General features: G+C 41.6%; 1 protein-coding gene across 12 annotated transcripts in view; it reads right to left on the bottom strand.

The window, feature by feature from the left end:
* kcnma1a (potassium large conductance calcium-activated channel, subfamily M, alpha member 1a) overlaps window positions 1-20933 on the bottom strand; it is a 158676-nt gene extending 137743 nt beyond the window's left edge. For 5 of the 12 annotated variants that reach the window (XM_056760389.1, XM_056760393.1, XM_056760387.1 and 2 more), the window contains exon 1: window positions 19979-20927. In XM_056760389.1, the coding sequence (XP_056616367.1) occupies window positions 19979-20266 (288 nt within the window). In that variant the 5' untranslated portion in view covers window positions 20267-20927. Of the gene's footprint in view, window positions 1-19978 lie in introns of all 12 variants that reach the window. The other 7 variants (XM_056760386.1, XM_056760391.1, XM_056760384.1 and 4 more) reach the window with 5 other exon arrangements.
* Window positions 20934-21808: the final 875 nt, after the last annotated feature.

Raw genomic sequence — 21808 nt, 5'->3', positions numbered from 1 at the left:
TGGTAAACGAAATGAAGACAAACAAATACATGAAACACAAATGCGCTAGGATGCGCAGAGAGAGAGAGAGAGAAAGTGAGAGGGCATGGCCGCGAGGCAGGTAAAACATGTCTGAAAACCATTAAAATCATCTTTAACAAAGAGGCACGATCTTAACGCAGCTAATCTATATTTAGAAACGGATACTTGCAATATTGTTGTTGGACCAATATCTGTATGCGCGTTGATGGAAATCTTGAATGGTTTCAGAATGCAGTCCTGTTGAAACGCTGAGTTTGGGTTCTGAGTCCAAAGTTCCATGGCCTAAACGGACTCCCCAGAGGGGAGTCCCTTGGAATGTCTTCTCGTCCTCTTTCTTTTCCTTTGCGATTCCAAAAGTCCACCCTGAAACATGGTTCGGTGATGGTGTTTTAAATGCATACCTGCCCTGCCCCCAGATGGTCTGCGGGCCAATGCCATGAAAGTGAAAAGGGGGCCTAAGAAAGATCCTTTGTTTCTCATGGCACCTCATTTGCATAGCTCTGACAGTTTGGTCAGTTTGCGTTTAATACCTAAACTTAGTTATGGGCATAGTATGATGTGTGCTATGTTTTTTATAACATAGCTCATCATATAGGGAATTCAAAGATGTGTAGTTACATATGAAACATGCAAGGCATTGAACTGTGAACGTATGAATACGTCAAATGAACCCTGAATCAAAACTTGCATATCTAACAAATACATAGCACGAGCGACAACACACAACCTAGACATTTAGATACATTTACAGAGAAGAATAGTTTAAATCAAATAAGTTCCTATTTGTCAGAGAAGTTTCTCTGCTTGGTCTCATGTCTTAAGTAAGAGATGAGACAGAGACTTATCAACAATGCTTTGAAGCGAAGGAGTCGTAAATATCCAACAGAGGAACCAAATGGTTATAACACTCTCTGTGAGAGTTCAACCTAAAACCAGACCCCATGGAGCTAGGTTTCCTTTGGTCTTTGAAGATGTTATCTTAATACCTAGACAAAAGGGAGTGAGAGGTTGAATGGCTTGATCCAGACACTACATATCCCCCCTTTCGGAAGAGGAAGTGCGAATGTAAACTTCAGCTGACGATGGATAGTTGGATCATGATGGTGGGATCACTGGAGGTTCCTATTGGTCCACAGGATCTCGACATACAGGCAGAGAATGCTCCCGAGTGGTCAGGCATTGGCTTAAATTGGGTACCTTTCATCTTTTCGATCCTGCTTAGACATCAAGGGAGAGCACCCCTGCACCTGTTTGCTGGTTCTGGCAACAGGTTGGTTAGGGTGTGTCCTGTCTCCACAGAGATGCACCGCAGCAGTCATGGATGAAGCAGCAGGTGGGATGGAATGTTGGCTTCCACGCAAATGCCTGTAGTCCTGTGTCATGGGGAGGGGTGTTGTCTACATATCCCCAACCGTCTCAAGTAGCTGGGCAAAGTTATGATACCAAATCTTGTTACTCACTTCACTTTCCTCTTGTGAATCTTGCCGGGTGCAGCATGCTCTCTGGCCTTCACATGTTCTGCAGTGATTGCTGGGCAAAGGCTGGTGTCACACTCCGGGGTCTTTCATTGAAGTACTGGTGAGCGGTGTAGGACAAGGTTGGGGTCTCATTGCTGGCCCTGGCGATGTTGTGGTGGTGCTGTCTGAACTCAGGCTGTGGTAAGAGCCATGTTCTGCTGGTGCTTGGTTACCCTCCTTTCGTTCTGGTCACGCTGTCAGTTTAGACCAGTGTTAAGGCAGTGTTTGGCAAGTCCGTTCAGCAAGGGTAAATCAGGCATGTGGTGAAGCGCAGGTGCCATTTGGTGTGTACATGGCACCGTCTTGAGCGCTCGTTTACATGAGTGGGCAGTTCTTTTAACATTTCACGAACCTTGTAGGTGGTGTCCTGTGTAGCCCAGGATGCAGCTAGCTTGGGATGTAATGTCATGTGGTTCTGTGAGTGGGGCCACATAGTTGACATTGGTTCTGCATCATTGTCTTTGTGACGAGCAGCTGTAGCACTGGCCGTTGATGGCAGGTGCAGGGCGTGGTCCATCTCCTTGGACTGGTAATCCGCTGTCATGCTCTTCATAAAGACATTGTTCAAAATCTTTGGTAACTGTACTCACTTGTACAGTATGCATGCTGCAAAAAGCTGACTTATTCAGTAAAAAGGGGGTGTGGCTTCCAGAGTGGGCCATGCTCCACGTATTCCCTTGAATATGTGTGTTTGAAGGCTTGGTCACACTGTGTGTTGAGCTGAACAGTGACCCCTTTTGGTGAATGCAGGTACAACAGTCTAATTTATTCACCAGAGTGCAAAACTCTGGGCTGTTCTAGTAGATCGTAGAATGTTCTCGCACTTGAGAGGGCCCCCCATGGGGCTGTGAGATTAGCGAGAACCAGGAAGTAGCAGGTTCAGCATTGGTTATTCCCTTTCAAGTTCAAGGCACAGGTGTCCTGGGCCGTTGCTGTGGTTGACAGGCATAAGTCCAATGGAAACTGCGCGCACTTGACAGAAGAGGAAATGTCTGAAACTGGTGTTGTTGGAGAGAGAGTGTGAACAGTGTAAAGCTGATGTCTGAGATATCTGCCCATGGTTCCTGTAGGGTGCCATGTTCATCTTGTAATAGGATGACTGTCTCTGTGGTCGACCAGCAGGTTACAGAGATCTGGACATTTTTCTCAGACGGAGGGCATTCAAAAGGGTTGTTTGTTTCACATGCCACTTGTGGTCAAAAAGAGTCTGATTTGGACTTTAAATCCTCCTGTTGAGGTTTCTTGTGGAATCAGCTCCTTTGATGTCCCCAGGATCTCTGCTGTCTCAGACGTAGTTGCACTGTTCTTTTGCTCTCTGGGGAGGTGTCATCCATGGTGTTGAGATGAATTCCTAAAATGACTGTTGGGCCAGAACGGGTCAGTGGCTCCTAGGTTGCCAGCTGGGTTTCCACAGGGCGCCGTCTTACGAGTTCGAAGAAAGTGGTGACACTGTGTTGTCTCAGGGCATCCTGTCTGGTGCTTGGCTGTTCCCGGCAGGCTGTAACATCTGCTGAGTCTCTGCTGAAGATCTGCTACTGTGGTGGACTCTCCATAGTCAGTTCTTTGTGATGTGCAGAGATAGGCAGGATTTACACAGTCTTTATGGAGGCGGCGCTATGTTCTCTGTAGTTCCGCAGATATCAAGTGATCGTGGCGGAAGAAGGCTGTAGCGCTTGGGTTGTGACTCAAAGTGTGATGCGGATTTCTGAGGGAGAAGAGTTTTGCTTTGAAGTCTTCTTCCCTTTTGGCCGGTTCTGTCGTCTGACATAGGCTCACATGCTGGCTGTAGCAGATGTGTTGTAGCTGCTGAAATCCGCTTTGACAGTATCTGACTGCTGGCATAGGATGCTGTGGTCCTCTTGGCTGGAGGTGATCCTAAGCAGGTGATCTGTCTCTTGTGATCACAATGGGCAGTGTTAATGACTGAGAGTCAATGTTTTGCAGGTAGGCATTTGTTGTGGCCTCCTGCAGTGTTCATGGTGACAGCATTTAGTGGTGACAGCTGTCATGTTTCTGGCCAGCTTGCTGGGGTCTGTGGGGCCATGCAGCGTGTGTGTCTGCAGGTTCTTCTGGATTGTTCCTGCCCCACCCCTCTGTGTTTGCTGGCTAGAAAGGTGTGAACAGTGGGGTTTCACCCACCCCCCTTTTCGGAGCTTTGGGCTTTTAGCTGGGGGACACGACAGGGGAGAATCTGTTGCATTCACCTGTCTGTTCACACTGTAGTCTGCAAGCTAAGTTCAGTTCATTTTGATTCCGTTGCTGAGTCATGGCTTGGACTTCAGCATGGACTGCTTGCAGAGGGCCTTTATAGGCCTTGGCCGTGGCATTGGGTTGCTGTCTGCCGGGGCCATTATAGAGAGCTTCTGCATCTTGGAGTTTTCCTACCAGCTCCTCTCTGGCGTCTGCTCCAATAGCTCTCTTTGCTCAGTCTGTGTTGCTAAGGACTCTTGTAGCTTTTCATCTCCTCCTGTAGCTCCTGGTCCTCTTCATCCTCTGTCGTTAGCAGGTCCAGCTGGTCTGGGCGGTTCTGCAGGTGCTTCTGCCTCTATTAGGACGATCTGGTCGGGGGCGTGGTCACCGATGATCCTGGCTGTGCACTTCAGATGAGTTCTTGGCTCTCTGTAGTTGTAGCTCTGGTTCAGATCGTGGTCCATTCGCCGGATTAGGTCGTCCGACCAACTGCTCTCAGCGCAGTTGCCGTGTGCCGATGTTGGTCCCAGGCAGGAGTCCATTGCAGCGCTTTGCCTGGTCTCTAGCTGGACTGGCAGGTGACAGGATGGGATGGTCTGGACAAATTGAGACACAGGGGAGAGAGAAAGGCACAAACAGCAAGATGCAAGTCCGTACAGATCTACTGAGCTAAATATTTGGGCTATGTGTTGAATGCTTAACTGAGTTGGTCAGTTAGTGACGCAAACTAAACGCTTATTATCCTAGCCGTGAAGGCGGGGACGGATAATTGTGTGGGTGAACACAGGAAAATAATGAAAAACGTTGCTGAAGAGTTTTACCTATGAGGTCATTCTGTGACTTAGGCTATTCGATTCATCAACATAATTACCAAAAATTTTACTGACGTTCAGACAGGTTCAGTCTCTGATAAGAAGAAAAACAAAACCACATAAATCAAGAGAAAGAGAGGTTAGAATAGAGAAAGAGGGTTTCTTCTTCACTTGGGAGTTAATCCCAAACACCTTAAAGAGTGCAATCTGATTGTTTTGATCAAAGTTTAAATTCAATTAAGTTGGTTTAATTAAAATTCAAGTATTATCAAATACAATTCTAACTGCAAGGAAGAGAATGTTAGCAACCCTGATTCAAATAAAGAAAAATCAAATCGTCAAAACAAAGTGGAATAATATTAATTATTATTATAGTTTGTATATAACAACAAATAATAAATATTCTCAAATACAGTGAACCGTAAAATAGCAGAATAATGAAATCATAAAATCAAACAAAAGGAGAGACTGGCTGAGACTTCACACCTAGCGTTGCCCAAACAAAAGGGAGAAGTGTTAAGACACTTTAAGACAAACTGACCTCTAGTGTTAGTAGAAGGTTAAACGTCTTCTGCCGGACTTCCGGTTCCACAACTCTGTGTGGAATTACACTTGCGTTTACGCACAGTTTCTATGGCGACGAGTGTAATTTAATCGCGTGTCTAATGGCTCGTGTCAGTTTACTGAACACGGGTACATGGCTTTTCAACCTACACAAACAATAAACACACAATACTACACTTTAACTGACTAACGGGATTTCTTCGCCGTCCTGAAAGTTATTTGTGTACTTGGTCGGGATTCTTCGCCGACCGTAACATAAAACAAAAACACACAATACTACACTTTAACTGACTAACGGGATTTCTTCGCCGTCCTGAAAGTTATTTGTGTACTTGGTCGGGATTCTTGTTAAACCCCCCTTTAAACAGTAAAACTGACCCGGAGTTATTTACTTATAAAATCTGCTGGGTTAAGCGAATGGGAGAAACATTATCAGCTAGCTACACTGATTGTTCACCCCAGGGAGCGCAATAGCTTAGTTCATTAGCACTGGAATTCACATCAGTAACACCTAAAGCTATGCATTAAAAATAAGGCCTTTGGTAAGATGAGGGAGGAACATCGCTCACTCTGTCTTCTTCGCTCTAAAAGAGGATTTCTTCGCTCAATTTAGGCGGTAAAATAATAATACAGTGCGCTATAAAGAGATTTCTTCGTCTTTATGCTGTCACGAAATCTTTAACAGAGTTTGAGGTTTTCTTTGCGAGAAGCTCAAGAGTCTGCTAAGGATAGGTGGGCGGGTCCCCACCTTCATTCATACATATCAAAGTGCAATTTAACAGAGTATCTGGTTTCAATAAACACACATAAAAAAACACACATGAATAATCACTGAGTTCTGCTCACAAAACAAGGTTTAAAACTGTGCCCGCATTCTCCACCAATTTATGTAGCGTTTTTAGCTGCTTGTTAAATTACGGATGAGTTTACTCATCAAATAAGATTCTCCACCAGATCTATCAAGATCAAACATATATGAAATGAGTTGTTAAAACGTCAAATTCAGTCAAGGAATTAGTTTAGCTCAAAGGCAAATATGTATAATAATCGTCATTACACATACATATTTTACAATTCTGATTAGCAGTATAGTGATACAAATCCTATATGTATTCGTCCAGCAAATGCATCAATGATTTATACACTAACGTTATCTCATGACCATAAGTAACGTGACTTTACCAAACAAAATTTAAGAGCAGAGGTAGCATAGATCGAAACACAGTTTAAGTGACCAAGTTTGTGAGCGTGAACAAAGAGAACCCATCACAAATGCCTTTATGGGTTTTTATTAAACTCTACTCTACATGGTAAACAAAATGAAGACAAACAAATACATGAAACACAAATGCGCTAGGATGCGCAGAGAGAGAGAGAGAGAAAGTGAGAGGGCATGGCCGCGAGGCAGGTAAAACATGTCTGAAAACCATTAAAATCATCTTTAACAAAGAGGCACGATCTTAACGCAGCTAATCTATATTTAGAAACGGATACTTGCAATATTGTTGTTGGACCAATATCTGTATGCGCGTTGATGGAAATCTTGAATGGTTTCAGAATGCAGTCCTGTTGAAACGCTGAGTTTGGGTTCTGAGTCCAAAGTTCCATGGCCTAAACGGACTCCCCAGAGGGGAGTCCCTTGGAATGTCTTCTCGTCCTCTTTCTTTTCCTTTGCGATTCCAAAAGTCCACCCTGAAACATGGTTCGGTGATGGTGTTTTAAATGCATACCTGCCCTGCCCCCAGATGGTCTGCGGGCCAATGCCATGAAAGTGAAAAGGGGGCCTAAGAAAGATCCTTTGTTTCTCATGGCACCTCATTTGCATAGCTCTGACAGTTTGGTCAGTTTGCGTTTAATACCTAAACTTAGTTATGGGCATAGTATGATGTGTGCTATGTTTTTTATAACATAGCTCATCATATAGGGAATTCAAAGATGTGTAGTTACATATGAAACATGCAAGGCATTGAACTGTGAACGTATGAATACGTCAAATGAACCCTGAATCAAAACTTGCATATCTAACAAATACATAGCACGAGCGACAACACACAACCTAGACATTTAGATACATTTACAGAGAAGAATAGTTTAAATCAAATAAGTTCCTATTTGTCAGAGAAGTTTCTCTGCTTGGTCTCATGTCTTAAGTAAGAGATGAGACAGAGACTTATCAACAATGCTTTGAAGCGAAGGAGTCGTAAATATCCAACAGAGGAACCAAATGGTTATAACACTCTCTGTGAGAGTTCAACCTAAAACCAGACCCCATGGAGCTAGGTTTCCTTTGGTCTTTGAAGATGTTATCTTAATACCTAGACAAAAGGGAGTGAGAGGTTGAATGGCTTGATCCAGACACTACAATGTACAGGGTGTTTTCAAATGCATATCACGCAATGCCAGCAATGCAAAGACACCCAAGGGCAGATGCAAGGCTCAACGCTAAGGATTCTTTCTACTGGCCAAAATTTTCACTGGCACCACATCAAAAAAGTATTAAACAATGCCTAGTTATTTGTTTGTTTTTTTACCTATGAATTTTTTATAGATAAGGGTATGAAACCATAAAAACTATTAATCAAAATTTAAAATAATTTTAAGACAACTAATCAGTAAGTAATAAAATAATATCAAATGATCAAAGTATGTGCAATTGCACAGATAAATGTATAAAGCAAACAAACAAATAATCAGTGCATTTCAGGTGTTTAAGGTTGCTCTTATAGTAGTAGCTATCAGGTACTTTATATTTTATAATCTTCACTGTATTCAATATAATATTGATTTAACCTTACTAAAGTTCAAATTTAATCAGTGAAGAGCAGTGAGTGTATTTGTTGTTTGATGAACAAAACTGAGGCGTTTATTATGCTGCTGCCCCTTTAAGAGATGCACGGATCTTATAATACGTAACACACGCTTCTTGATTCCACATGCATACACTAAAGGTTTAAAAATAATACAAGAAGTCTATTTCTCAAGAAAACAGCAATCAAATAGTGGCATCTGCATGATATAATTCACAACGGAAACATTACCAGCTGTGCATGTAAACATTTGAAAACGGCCACATGTCCAAAAATTCCAAACTGTAACTGGGCAAGTATAAATGCCTGACAGACCGGTCTTCTGAATCCATGCTTTGACGCAGTCATTTGCTGCCCATTTATATCCAATACATTTCAACATGACACTCTTCCACAGCTGACGAGGTCGCAGCTGCATTCATTCAGAGCAAACAGATGTGTGCTTTCAATAAAACCCATCGCCACTATTTTCATTTGCTTGTTTACCACAAGCTCAGATGTTCAGCACGACACTCATTCCAAACGTCTCCATACACCTCCCAGTAAAGCAGATGTGTTTCACAAGTAAACCATTCACTAGCTGGATTTCTGCTGCTGAAACTCTTCCACTGAGCTCTCCATGGTGCTGACAGCCTGAATCTAAGTAGAATTACAGAGGCTGGAAACACTTGCATTTTATGCATTACCACAGAACTGTGAGTCTTCACACTCACGCAGAGCTAAAGTGAACCAAATGAATTTTGCACTCAAAATGTGCAAGAGAGGTTGAATGTTAACAAGCCTACTGGTGCGGACCAGCCCGGACCAGAATGATATCAGAATGTGCTGCTGAATGTGATTTAAAAGGGATTTGGAGCCTATCTATGAAGGTAACAGGTATCTCATGACCTCTGAGTAGTTCTTGGTAACATAGGAGTATATGTATGATTATTCAGTATAGCACAATGGTCTTAAATCTTTAATGAAAGTTGCATGCTGTAACGGTGGCTGCCCAAAATAAATTGACGTTAAACGGCCTCCCGCATATTAGTGTGCACTGTGCAGTTTTAACCACTAGCCAATGGGGGCGCTTATGTGATTGATCACCCTCTGTCATAGGACACTTAAAGACATGATGCCACAAGCTAAAAAAAAAACTTAGATTCAATGTCTGTTTAAGCCTAGTTGTTTGGGCGCCAGACAGCAGTACGGCTGTATAAATAAACCCAGGATAGTATGTAATAAATAATTGTAACAAGGTTCATTAAAAGGAAGAAAGGAAATGGGAACCGGAAGACGTTTAAACATTTAATCAAAATAATAACAAAGTAAAAAGCCAGCCGGCAGCCCCTCACAGACGACTTCCAGCGAATAAAACATAAATACAAACATAAAAATGTTCGGGCCCGGTCCTCTCTCATCGACGGTCCGGTCGCTCGTTCTCTTATATGCTCCCAATCTCCTACTTGATACGAGACCGGTGCGCGCACAGCTGGCGCTCATTAACAATTACTCACTGGTCTCGAATCACTGTCTCGCCCCGCCTACTCCACTACAATAATAAATTATAAATTCACAGTCTGAAAACATTTAATTTCGTAAACATTTTAATAAACAAAGAAAAAGGGGTGTCATTCACATCAAACATCAATAACCCATCAAAAATATATATATGTATACTTGCTTTAGTCCGACATGAGTTTGACAAACGTAGGTCCGATTTTTAAACCCCACTACTTCTTATCTGCATCGCAGTTTGTAGTACTAACTGGGTTTCACATTTCCATATAACTTAATATTCCATATTACTCCATACAAAAACACTGAAAATAAGCAGTTGATTGTAGGCAGAGAGAAGAGAAGATAAAAAACCCCTAAAAAGCAAAATACATGTCAGTAACAGTACCTTCGGAAAGGCCTGTTTGAATTCAGCATGTTAGTTAAAATGTGCGTCTAAGAGTGTGTGTGCTGGAATGTTTGTGTGGGAGAATGGTTTTGCGTCACTGACCCAAGTTTAGCAGATCGTAAGGGCTTCAGAAGGTTTGACTGAGGACTGCCATGGACTCTAATCCTTTACTCTGCCGCTATCCAATCTGGACAGCTGTGAAGATGGTTCATGAAACTTCACGAACCCAAAGAAGACAACGCACATGGGTGCTTCAGGCCGAAAGGACATTTACACATTTGGCAGACGCTTTTATCCAAAGCGACTTACATGGCAATATACTATACATTTATACTTGGGTATGTGCAATCCCTGGGATCGAATTTAATTCATCATCGAAGTAACATATGTGTACGCCGATTTTAATCTTAAACTTCCATGTAAACTGGAGACAAGAGGTGTTCTCATGTCATGTAAACATGTTACTGCGATTAAGTCCTTACTCTGATTATTGGAAATAATCGCATTATTGATGCACATGTTAACGTAATTAGTATCGAGCTTTGCATCCTTTAGGCGTGAACTTGACATGCTCAGTTCATTGCACTTGCAAAACGGAAACGATTTGATTTATAAGTATTATTTTTACTTAATCTCCTACTTAACCTTGTACCCCACCTCCTACCCCAAACCTCCCCACCTCCCAATGTTTGAAAAAACACGCCACAAACAAATAGAAGTCTGCCACGACCATTAACCAAAAACAGTATTAAACATAACGAACAGGTAGCGTTGCATTCCATGTGCTCTATAGCGATACGATATCATACACAGTAGGTTTAAATCGCAGACGACCACTCTCAAGGAAACATTGCGATGATTTCAAAGTCGATTATTGATAAAAAAATTAAACACATCACCCAGCCCTACAGGACAGCAAATGCCATTTCATAATGTAAGCGAACATAATGACGCAACCAGTCAAACAATTGAAGTTGACGTTCCAGCAGTAATTTCTGAAATTGTACACAACCAGAAACAATTTTACAGCGGACAGAGAGGGGGATCTTTGGTCTAGAAAACGCTTGGAATAATTGCACTTTTTGAATAAATAGCATCTGTAGCTGTATGTGCATGTTATGCGGAGTGTTTTATATTAAATAATAGGGGTTCTCCGATCAGGATTTTTGGAGCCGATCACCGAACCTTGATCACTGAAAGCTGTATCGGCCGATACCGATCCCCGGTTACATGAGCTATTTAAAGCTTTCTCAGTACCAGAAGAGAAAGTCTCATGAGTTAACAAATGAATATTAGTTAGTAACATATTTGGTAACACTTTCCTTGAAGCATGCATGTATAATGCATTATAAAGAATTATTAAAGGGTCAAATGCATTATTATTATTCATAATGTGTGTTGTAATGCATTATATGTAGTTGAAAAGAATTAGAACCAATTTAAAATGTGTAGTGTAACCATGAATGGCTTACTGTTATAATGTATTAACTGTAATAACAATTATCTATAAGACATTACAATGCATAAAAATGTGCATTACAATGCTTTAAAACTACTTTTATAATGCATTAAACATACATGCTTCAAGGAGAGTGTTACCACATATTTTCATAAAACATTGCAGCCTGTGACATGAGTCCCAGAAACTCTTTGTCTTCCACATTATAAAGTGACCGTGATCAAAACAAATTTATTACATTATTCATCTGATAATCTGATATTTTTTATGTTTCTTACTGTCCATGCAGTAGGCTTGATGCTTTTAAAAATGTCTCTGTTACTGACAGCTGAGGAGAGGTTGCGCAAGACCTTGACTTTTCATTTTTTACTCAATGTTTCTGTTGTCGGACATAAAATAATATTCTAATTACAATCAAATGTTTATGTTCTTATGTCCATTCAGTAACAATGACAGGTGCCTGTGTACTCGCAAGAAAGCTGTGGTTTGGTCATATATGTGCTGCTTCTGCCGCTCACTGAACAGAGAAAACGCAGAGACAGACATTTTTCCACTTACTGAAAGCTGTTATTTATCAAAAAACACACTATTTTATAAGGTAAAAACTCTGTAAAGACGGCACCACAGCGCGCATGTGTGCGTTTAGCAAAACTGAGGAGGTAAGTCCATAAATGTCGCGCCAATTTTGCGTCATCTGATTTGCTTTTCTGGATCGGCCTTTTAGAGACCGCCGATCATACTTCCCAAAGTGATTATCGGGCGATTATGATCAGCTACCGATCAATCAGAGCACCTCTATTAAATAATGTAAAAAACTGTTAGGTTTATGTGTAGGTGTGGGCTTGGGTTACATGCTTAAGTGTGCGCACAAAGTAATAAACGTACAAAATTACCGTGTGCACCAGTACACGTCATGAATTATAAAAAAACTTAAGAAAATCGCCCCGGTACTGCTAACGTTACTCCACCTCCATAAATGAGTGTCATGTTCACGCCTAAAGAAGGCAAAGCGTGACCCTGACACGAATTTTCGAGTGGACCAGCTTCAGTGTGATACTGGGTTGGACAATGTATGCTTTGACGCAAGACAGTATCATTTCCCACATATGTAGAAGATAACAACAATATCTGAATTCTTACTAATTAACTATTGTTTGACTTCTGTCGCAACATCAGAAATGACTGAAAATGTTATAACCCAACACAATGAACTCCTCACCCTCTACTAGAGTTTCAGGGTACAACATTTGTACATGATGTTTACACGCACGTAATTTACAGAGCACATGACAGCTTATTTTACACACTCGTCTCAATTTTCAAGAGCCCTCTTTCCTCTACGGTTACTTTTTCCACAAACAGACTACCTTGCAGCCTTGACAGAAATAATTAAAGAATTAAAAAAGAATGTCACTTTTGTTCATTTTAGAAGTAAAAAAACGTAAATGAGACTATTTAAAAAGCTTTTACTAGCATTGAGAAATAGCCATTGAGAGATGCTTTAGTAACACTGTATCCAGTCTGACATTTGTGGAATAACCTTTGGAGGCACATCAAAAGCACTCTCTCTCATCACACCAATGTGCTGTAGTGCATGCAAAGAGCCAAGCAGGTTATTAAAATTGCCGCCTGCCATCAGAGGCACAACCTGTTATTAGCTCGCAAGCACACGGTAGAGATGCAGCCAAATCGCAGAGGAGCGCTGGGATTCTGCGGCACAGCCCACATCCGTGAAGGTCACAAGAACGTCCTCTAGCCTTCGGTTCTCCTCTCCCCTGCACACTGCATCACTGCTCTCCAATCAAAGAGCCAATTATGATGTTAAGCTCATTGAGATGTGGACGAATCAGAATTCAACGTTTCTCCAGCTGAGCTGAGGGGCTGGCCACAGGGGCCACATTTGAACAGTAGTCCATATAGTTCTCTAACTGAAGGACCCTAACTGCCCCCTCGGTTTTGAATCAATTTCCATCTTCCAACAAACTAAAGAAGACGCTGGGGTAATACAAAAAAGCAGAGCAGGTTCTCAAGGCACAACAGGAACTTCTCCTCGTCCAAATAAATATGACAAAAAATTATTGAGAATAATAAAGAATGCCAAAGACTGTGTCTGTGTTTACTTCCCAAGATGATAAAAAATTGGCTTTAATAAATATATGTAGCTCTGTTAATCTGCTGTCCTAGAGCAAACTATTCACTGAAAACAATATGAAGGTAAAATGCGTTTCATCTTACTGTGATCCAGTTAATATTAGCCAGGGGTTAGCGGAGATGTGAGCAAATGGTGGCTTTGACTTCAGAAAGATTACATTCACACAAATCTCTTTAAAGACAACAGCAGCTGAACCAGCCCACAACAGCCTCTTCTGTGAGCTACAAGCATGACCATCCTGCTATCTTTTCACATGTGCTAATGGTTTTGACCAGCTAGTGAGATCTGGTGTCAGCCATTGCAAGGAATGTCTCTCCTGACTCAAGCAAACCTTTCTTTTTCAAATTCAACAACAAATACACCTACAAATACTAATAGTGGCATCAAACTTTCAAGTCTACATATGATGAGGTATTAAGACCTACTTAAAAGTAACTAGGGATGGGTACTGAAGACCAGTACTTTTTTGTACATAATTGGGTCGATACCAGAGTATCAATAATCTTCATGACAAATTATACTGTTATCGGTACTTGCGTTGTTTTATCTCTGTGTATTTGGGTATTAAATGGCGAATTTGAGGCTGTTGCCTGTCATTTTCCATCCCTGAAAGATGTCGGAATTGCCGAAGTTTGCTCGATGTATGTGTGATATCTAGGGCCATATGATTTCTGTGATCTATGTGTAATTTGCTTGTTTTCCGTGTTTATGAGCGAAAGAGTGGCATGGATGCGCTTGTGGAGATTTCAGCGTCCGCGTTTCACTACGCGGAAGCTTCCGTCACTTTGCGGCAACCCATCAAAATAACGGTCCTTTATTTGAGGACAAGTTATAATATTATTTTAATAATTCGGCCACGGTGTATCTATACTTACTTTAGTAAATGTGCTAGTAAAATTATAAAAAAATAGCGCATATAATTAGAAATATATTACTTTAGAAAACAGTAGAAAGAAATACGGCCTACCAGCCAAATAACCATTGTGATGTAAAGTAAATGTTGAATTACATTATTATGTGCTCCTATGCCATGCTAAGTGCCGTAAGTGGTATGCTACAGAACACACACACGTGTTTTTATGTGGCATTTACTGTTTGCTCAGAAGCATTTATAAACTGCAGTTCTAAAGCTCAGCTGCAATAAAGAAACTTAAAATATTTAACATCTTTTAACGTCATGTGTTTTCGATAAGCAGTATCGATATCGGTAACAATATCAATAAAATCTTAACGATACCCATCCCTAATAGTGACAATTCAATAGTTGGATATCTTTGATTTATACAGGTTTCCATTGATAATAATTAATTGTATCTGCCAAGGAAAACGGTATTCCTCATGCCACCACTTAAACTAGCGAAAAACGTTCACCTGTAACCACCATTAGCTACAGGAATAAATCGGCACATCTAACAGAAGTATGTTTTTCCATATTAAATCGAAATTGAAAAACCTATGCTGTAATTGAGTATTCACTTTATTTTTACTCTTTAATAAATGCAATATCCTAAAGTCATTGTGACATGTGTGTACCACAACAGATTTTCTTTTTTCAACAGTAGTTAATCAATATTTCACATCCATATAGTACTGATGCAAAAAAACCTTAATAGGCCAAAATAAGTCAAATTTACTCATAGAAGATTATTTTTTTATTAAAATCAGAATTATTATGAAACTTTTACACAAAATTATCCTTTGAACTTCCAACACAAAATAGTCCTTCAAAGAAAAGCATCAAAATTTCTCCACTAACAATGCAGATACATTTATGTTTAATCCTAAATCTATACAGTACATGCTTATACCCTGTGCTCGATACATTGTGCTACAGTGTTAGTGAGAGGGACAGCTGATCTTTGGGTGTGTGCTCTGTACGCCTGTTAGCCCAAAGGCAGCCGGCACGTTGCCAAGCATGAGGGGATGCACAGGCGCAAAACAAACCCACTTACAAGGCATCTTGGTAATTCTGCTTGCCTTAATGAGAAAAAAACGACGTTCTGTTATAAATCAGAAAACATATTTTGAAATGTTGTATCTATGTTCTGTTGTCTCTTTATACCAGACACCTCATTTGACATGCACTACTCTTGGTGGGTGTCTTAAATGGAAAATGCTAGTCATAATAACTGGATTGAAAAGAGAAAGGCTTATTTCAATGAGAAATGGGTCTTGGAAAACACCCGTGTTATTTTTTGTGAAACAAAACATGGAAATTGAGTAATTTAGATCAAAAGTGCAAAACAAGATTAAATAAACAAGGAATATAAATAAATATTAAACTCTGCTTCAGTAAGATTGTTTTCCACTTCGGCAATATGTAGAGAAGCAGTCTGGTCACAAACTCACTCACCACTCAATGTCGTTCTGGCAGAGGCAGTAAATTTACAGACACATTCATATTGATACTAAAACTACAGATTTTTACAAATTAGACAAACGTGATATGTGCAAAAACTGGGGGTGGACAAGATCGCCCTGAGTACCTCAAGTCTCTGGATGTTGTGGGGCTGTCTTGGCTGCCTCTGCAGCATTGCGTGGGGGTCGGGGACAGTGCCCTTGGACTGGCAGACCGGGGTGGTGGTCCCTCTTTTTAAGAAGGGGGACCGGAGGGTGTGCTTGAACTATGAGGGATCACACTTCTCAGCCTCCCCGGGAAAGTCTATGCAAGGGTGCTGGAGAGGAGAATCCGGCCGATGGTAGAACCTCGGATTCAGGAGGGACAGTGTGGTTTCCGTCCCGGTCGTGGAACACTGGACCAGCTCTATACCCTCTCCAGGATGCTGGAGGGTTCATGGGAGTTTGCCCAACCAATCCACGTGTGTTTTGTGGATTTGGAGAAGGCATTCGACTGTGTCCCTCGCACAATCTTGTGGAGGGTGCTCCGGGAGTATGGGATTCGGGACCCTTTGCTAAGGGCTATCCGGTCCCTGTACGACCGGAGCAGGAGCTTGGTTCACATTGTCGGCAGTAAGTCAGACTTGTTTCCGGTGCATGTTGGACTCCGGCAGGGCTGCCCTTTGTCGCCAGTTCTGTTCATAATTTTTATGGACAGAATTTCTAGGCGCAGCCAGGGGCCGGAGGGCATTGGGTTTGGGGACCACACGATTTCATCTCTGCTCTTTGCGGATGATGTCGTCGTGCTGGCCCTATCAGAACAGGACCTTCAGCATGCACTGGGACGGTTTGCTGCCGAGTGAAAAGCGGCTGGGATGAGAATCAGCACCTCCAAATCTGAGGCCATGGTTCTCAGTCGGAAAAGGGTGGCTTGCTCGCTTCAGGTAGGTGGAGAGTTCCTGCCTCAAGTGGAGGAGTTCAAGTATCTGGGGGTCTTGTTCACGAGTGAGGGAAGGATGGAACGGGAGATTGACAGATGGATCGGTGCAGCTTCTGCAGTAATGCGGTCGCTGTACCGGTCTGTCGTGGTGAAGAAGGAGCTGAGCCGCAAGCCGAAGCTCTCGATTTACCGGTCAATCTACGTTCCCACTCTCACCTATGGTCATGAGCTGTGGGTCATGACCGAAAGGACAAGATCCCGGATACAGGCGGCCGAAATTAGCTTTCTCCGCAGGGTGGCTGGGCGATCCCTTAGAGATAGGGTGAGAAGCTCTGTCACTCGGGAGGAGCTCAGAGTAGATCCGATGGATGGACATGTGCAATAGTTTCGATGTTAAAAATTAAAATGCAATGACAAGCAAGTAATTTAAAGGCAGATTCCCCCCAAAAGTCTGACACAACATTAGGGGCTTAAAAATAAAAAAAATCGGGGAATTTGGCAATGGTACTAGTGTAGTGAATATCTGATATCGTGACAGTCCTAGTTGTGTAAAATATTTGAGCATTTCACTAAGCATCTCAACCAGCCTAGCATACTGTAGCAAGTTAGTTTAGGGTGGAATTATCTGTTTGTTCAACCAATGGCAGACAGTTTTTTTCTAAATGTGATTTCCCAAACATTTATTTTCCTTGATCCGGATATGTAACTCAGTAGGTGTTGTACAGTATTTAAAAGCATGTGTTTGAACTGGAATCCCAGGCAAGGAAAAGAGAAAGTACAAAAAAAATCACCACACCTGCTGTTGGCCAACAGCACCATGGGGCCAGTTATCACCTACACAAACAACGAAACCAAGTGCTCTAAAATACTGGGCTGTGGATTAATAAAACAAGATTGCATGGCATTAAATGCCTGAAATAAGCCTTTAGCCGAAGACTAAGACATGCCCTCCGTCTCACCTGCTTGCTCAACATGGCCGGCCTCAGCCGAGCTTCCCATTACTGACACCATGCCTGGAAGAGCTGCCGTCCTAGTCAGCTGCACAGCAGATAACGTTTCAGACTCTTAATGCTCCTAACAAGCATGTTCCCCTTGCAACCGTGTGTCAAAACCGCTCCACAAAGTCACCCCTGGACTCTCCTGCCACCAGGAAACACACAAGCCATTATCCACAACACCATTTTCATTTCTTCTTGGAAACGGGACATGGTGAGACATCACTTGGCCCAACATTCTTATCAACTACCTATATTTATAATCACTGACGATGCAAAATTGGTGGGTTTTTACACTAAGGAAGACAGGGAGGGTTTTATTCAACGGTAAGAGATTCTGAAACACACCTGATTGTGTTTTAACAACTTCCATCGGTGCAGGTTGATGTGCAGTGTCAGTTTCAGCTGGACTCGCTGCTTTGCTGGAACGCTTGCACATGTAGGTGATTAAATGGTAATGAATACTGGTGACTTCACAGACGTCATTAACCCTTCTCATTTAAATAAATAACTAGTTCAACACAATTTCATCCGAACGGGAAGGGACTGACATAGAGAGGGCATAATTAATTGACATCAACAATTTAAACATGAAAATATTCACAGCCTATGTTTTTAAGGATGACAAACCATCCAATCTGCCTTCTTAGTCCTTCCCAGACAGACATTTCAGTCAGTAGATACTAATAGGGATTAAACAGTATTGACTGTTTGAATCCAGACCTCATGTGGTTAATTATAACTCATTGGCTATTGTCTCTTCAAATCCCACATGAAGCAGCCTATATGAAGCTTTGGTTAACCAGTCCTTTTTGATGTCTGCATTGTCTCTCTAGTCTCTAGGGAAGTGAATAACACTTTTGAATTTACATTGGATGATAGATATGAGGAAGGTAAGCCAATCTTTTGTTACAATCAGACATATTGTGCCCCACTAACTCAATTTTGAGTGCATAATGGAATCCGTCATATAGCTATTAAATCTAATGTATGCATAAATAAAAATCCTACGTTTCATGTAATGCTATCAATAGTTTTTTGTGTTCCTATAACCATCATGGAGAATAAAATGCACTGGTTTGAGTTTTAATGATGAGTAGTAAGATAAAATTGTTATACAATGCTGGTTAATTTGAATGTTGTGCACATGTGAATGCATTGATTAACATGATTTATCATTTTTGATGTACATCTCATTCCCGGTTTATAGGGTAAAATACTTGTTCAACATTTGAAATACTTTACATTTAGCATACACTTTTATCCAAAGCATCCTACAAAGTAGGGGAAAACACTAGAAACAATATGGTCAGCAAAAGAATAGGTGCAGTAAAATTGGTCTCAGTATCAGTCTATCACAGTATACGAAGCTCAGAATATCTTTTATATATTCATTTATTTTTGGGGGGATAGGAAAGTAGAAAAGAAGTAGAGCAGTTTCCAATGGGTCAGATCTTGACAGAAGAGATGTGTTTTTTTAGCCGATTCTTAAAAGACAACTACAGAATTCGCTGATCTTGTGGCAAGAGGGAGATCGTCCAGAGAACACATCCGGAGAAAGTGCGTGAAAGTGATTTTTTTTCCCTTTGTGGGACGGCGTCACAAGACCTTGGTCAACGTCTTGTTGGTCAAAACCTGAAGGACTTTCCTCATCCATCATCAAACCAACCAGCAGGTAAATCAGTCCAAACACATTGTTTTACTTCCATACCCACAATGATGACCAAAGAAACACTATCATGAAACACAAGACGTAAACAACTTAACCCTAACTACAGAATTACTCAAGCGAGTCAACCAACCACCGATGGTGCAAGGAAGTTCAAATAAAATCATCCAGCCTATATAAGAAAATGACAGATCAAAATATTTCATTCATAAACACTGGAAGTTTCTAGATAACGATGTTATGTGTGCATTCACATATAGGGCCTATATTCAGGGCTCTACATATGTTGGCAAAATGAAATGTTTATTAATTAAATCCTTTCATTTATAAGCCTGTTTCCATCAAACACAGAACCACTAAGACGGTGCTGTGTGCATCATCGTGTGTAGATTATTCAGATGTCACTTGATTGCTGCAATGTTGTCACGCAGAACAGAGTGAACAACACCGCGTATTTTCTCAGCAATGAATCATTCCTGTGGATGCCAATCTACAGCCACACAAACGACATTCATCTGACATCCTGCCATTAAAACCTTGACAACAACATGGCCATTTAATCCCAGCAAATAGTGCTTTTAACAGAGACTCAAACCCCAAGTGTACACTTTTAGTCTAGATGTGAATTACCTTTTTTTTTATTTTGCAATGACAGCAGACAGTCCACAGGTACTTGAGGGTCCTCCACATGAGAATGATGAAGAGACCCCCGAAAAACGTCACCATTGATGAGGCGAGGAAAGCCCACCACATACGCTGACCATTGTTGTCACAGGGTACGTCTGGCGAGAACGGGATGATCACGTCCATCTTCGATATAGAGACAGAAGAGTCCGGGTTTTTATTAAAAATGTTACTACTACTCATTCTAGGGCTCCTGCTGCCATAGGATCCGTCGCCATCTGCCACGGCTAGCATTGAGAAGCTTTGGAGAGCTCATGCCAGCGCCCCCAACCCCAGCCATCAGCCATATTGCTTTAAATATCCCTCTCCTTTCTGATCAGCTTCTCTGTCCGCGTCTGTTCAGTGGAAATAATATTTCTGAGCGACGTTTTTGAGTGAGAAACGCTGGAGAGCGTGAGGAGAAAGCGCGCGTCCGCTGCCCTCAGCGCGAGACATTTAAATCCGCATTAATAACGACTTGATGTTTTCATTCTGAAGGGTTTCCCTCATCCTTCTCCATATTTGATAAACAAATGACGCAAATATTCGTTCGGTCTCTGTTGTTGTTAGAGGATTTGTGAGAGAAAAAACACGGCTATCTGAGGTGTTCTTCGCGCGTCTTGTGCACGTCTCTGTCGTCCATCCAGCGACAGTGTCGCCTCAGCGCTGTCTAATCGATATTTCGCACATAAACGCCAACTAAATCAATGTCTTCAATGGTATTCAGCTGGGAGCCAAGCTCCTCTTTGTAGTCGTGCTCGGCTCGATGGGAAAACCTGACCGATTATCGGCGTTCGGGCGATTATTCCGCTCTCAATGACATGTCGCTGTCCCCGTCCACTTTCCTCGGCTGATCCGTGCAGCCCGTCAGTCAGATCTGCTCCACAGATTGTTGGGGAGATTTACAGGTAGGAGGGCGGAGCCAAACCGTTATAATGAAGATGGAGAGAGAGACGTTATTCTGTCGTGCGTGCGTGCGGTCGTGCGTGCGTGCGTGCGTGCGTGCGTGCGTTGAATTAAAGACGCACAAACTGCTGCATTGTTTCAGGTTTGCATTTATGTGAAGATAAGGAGGAAATGCTAATGCTTCAATCTTATACTATTATTGTAACGTTACTTACGGATGTCGTCATGCTTTGTTAGAGACAAACAATGTACACTGATCTCGACAATGCTGAGAGTTGGTAAATTGTAACTTAACGCTTTATTAAAAACAGCTTCTGTACCCATACAGGGTTAAATAGGCAAATGTAATACATAAAGAAACAAAACCAGCGCTCGAATTGAACCATGGGGGTCCCCCTCATAATACTTTTTTTGGGTGGGGGTTAGTCTCGCAATATACAATTGATACAAAATACACAATATATTTGATTATAATATGCATAACTATATGCTATTATATTTAAAACAGGCTTATGTAGAAGAACAGGCTTCTTTCACTGTCCTGCGTTTAGCGGTCTTTTGGCGGGGCGTTTCAAATTTAAAGAGACATGACAACTAGACCATAAACAAACTTGATTGAAAAAATTAATTCACAAAATTTAGCAAACATCCATTGCATGTTTTAATCACAATTGTCCTTATGATTTTTACTCAAATACAAATATCTGAGGGACCCTCCATTGTCCATTTTTACTTCTTAAGGGGGGTCCCTTATGCCTTATGGGGCCCCCCTTCAATTCGAGCACTGAACAAAACATTGTAATACGTATGAAAGGACCTGCCTATTGGACTGGGTTCTATATCATACTTTATATTTGCTGCCAACCCTCAGAAAAGATTTAGTTTCAGGCG

This window comes from Triplophysa dalaica, chromosome 11 (assembly GCF_015846415.1).
Source record: "Triplophysa dalaica isolate WHDGS20190420 chromosome 11, ASM1584641v1, whole genome shotgun sequence".
NCBI lineage: Eukaryota > Metazoa > Chordata > Actinopteri > Cypriniformes > Nemacheilidae > Triplophysa > Triplophysa dalaica.
The sequence above is the reverse complement of the archived record's forward strand: the minus strand, read 5'-3'. Positions and strand labels throughout refer to the sequence as shown.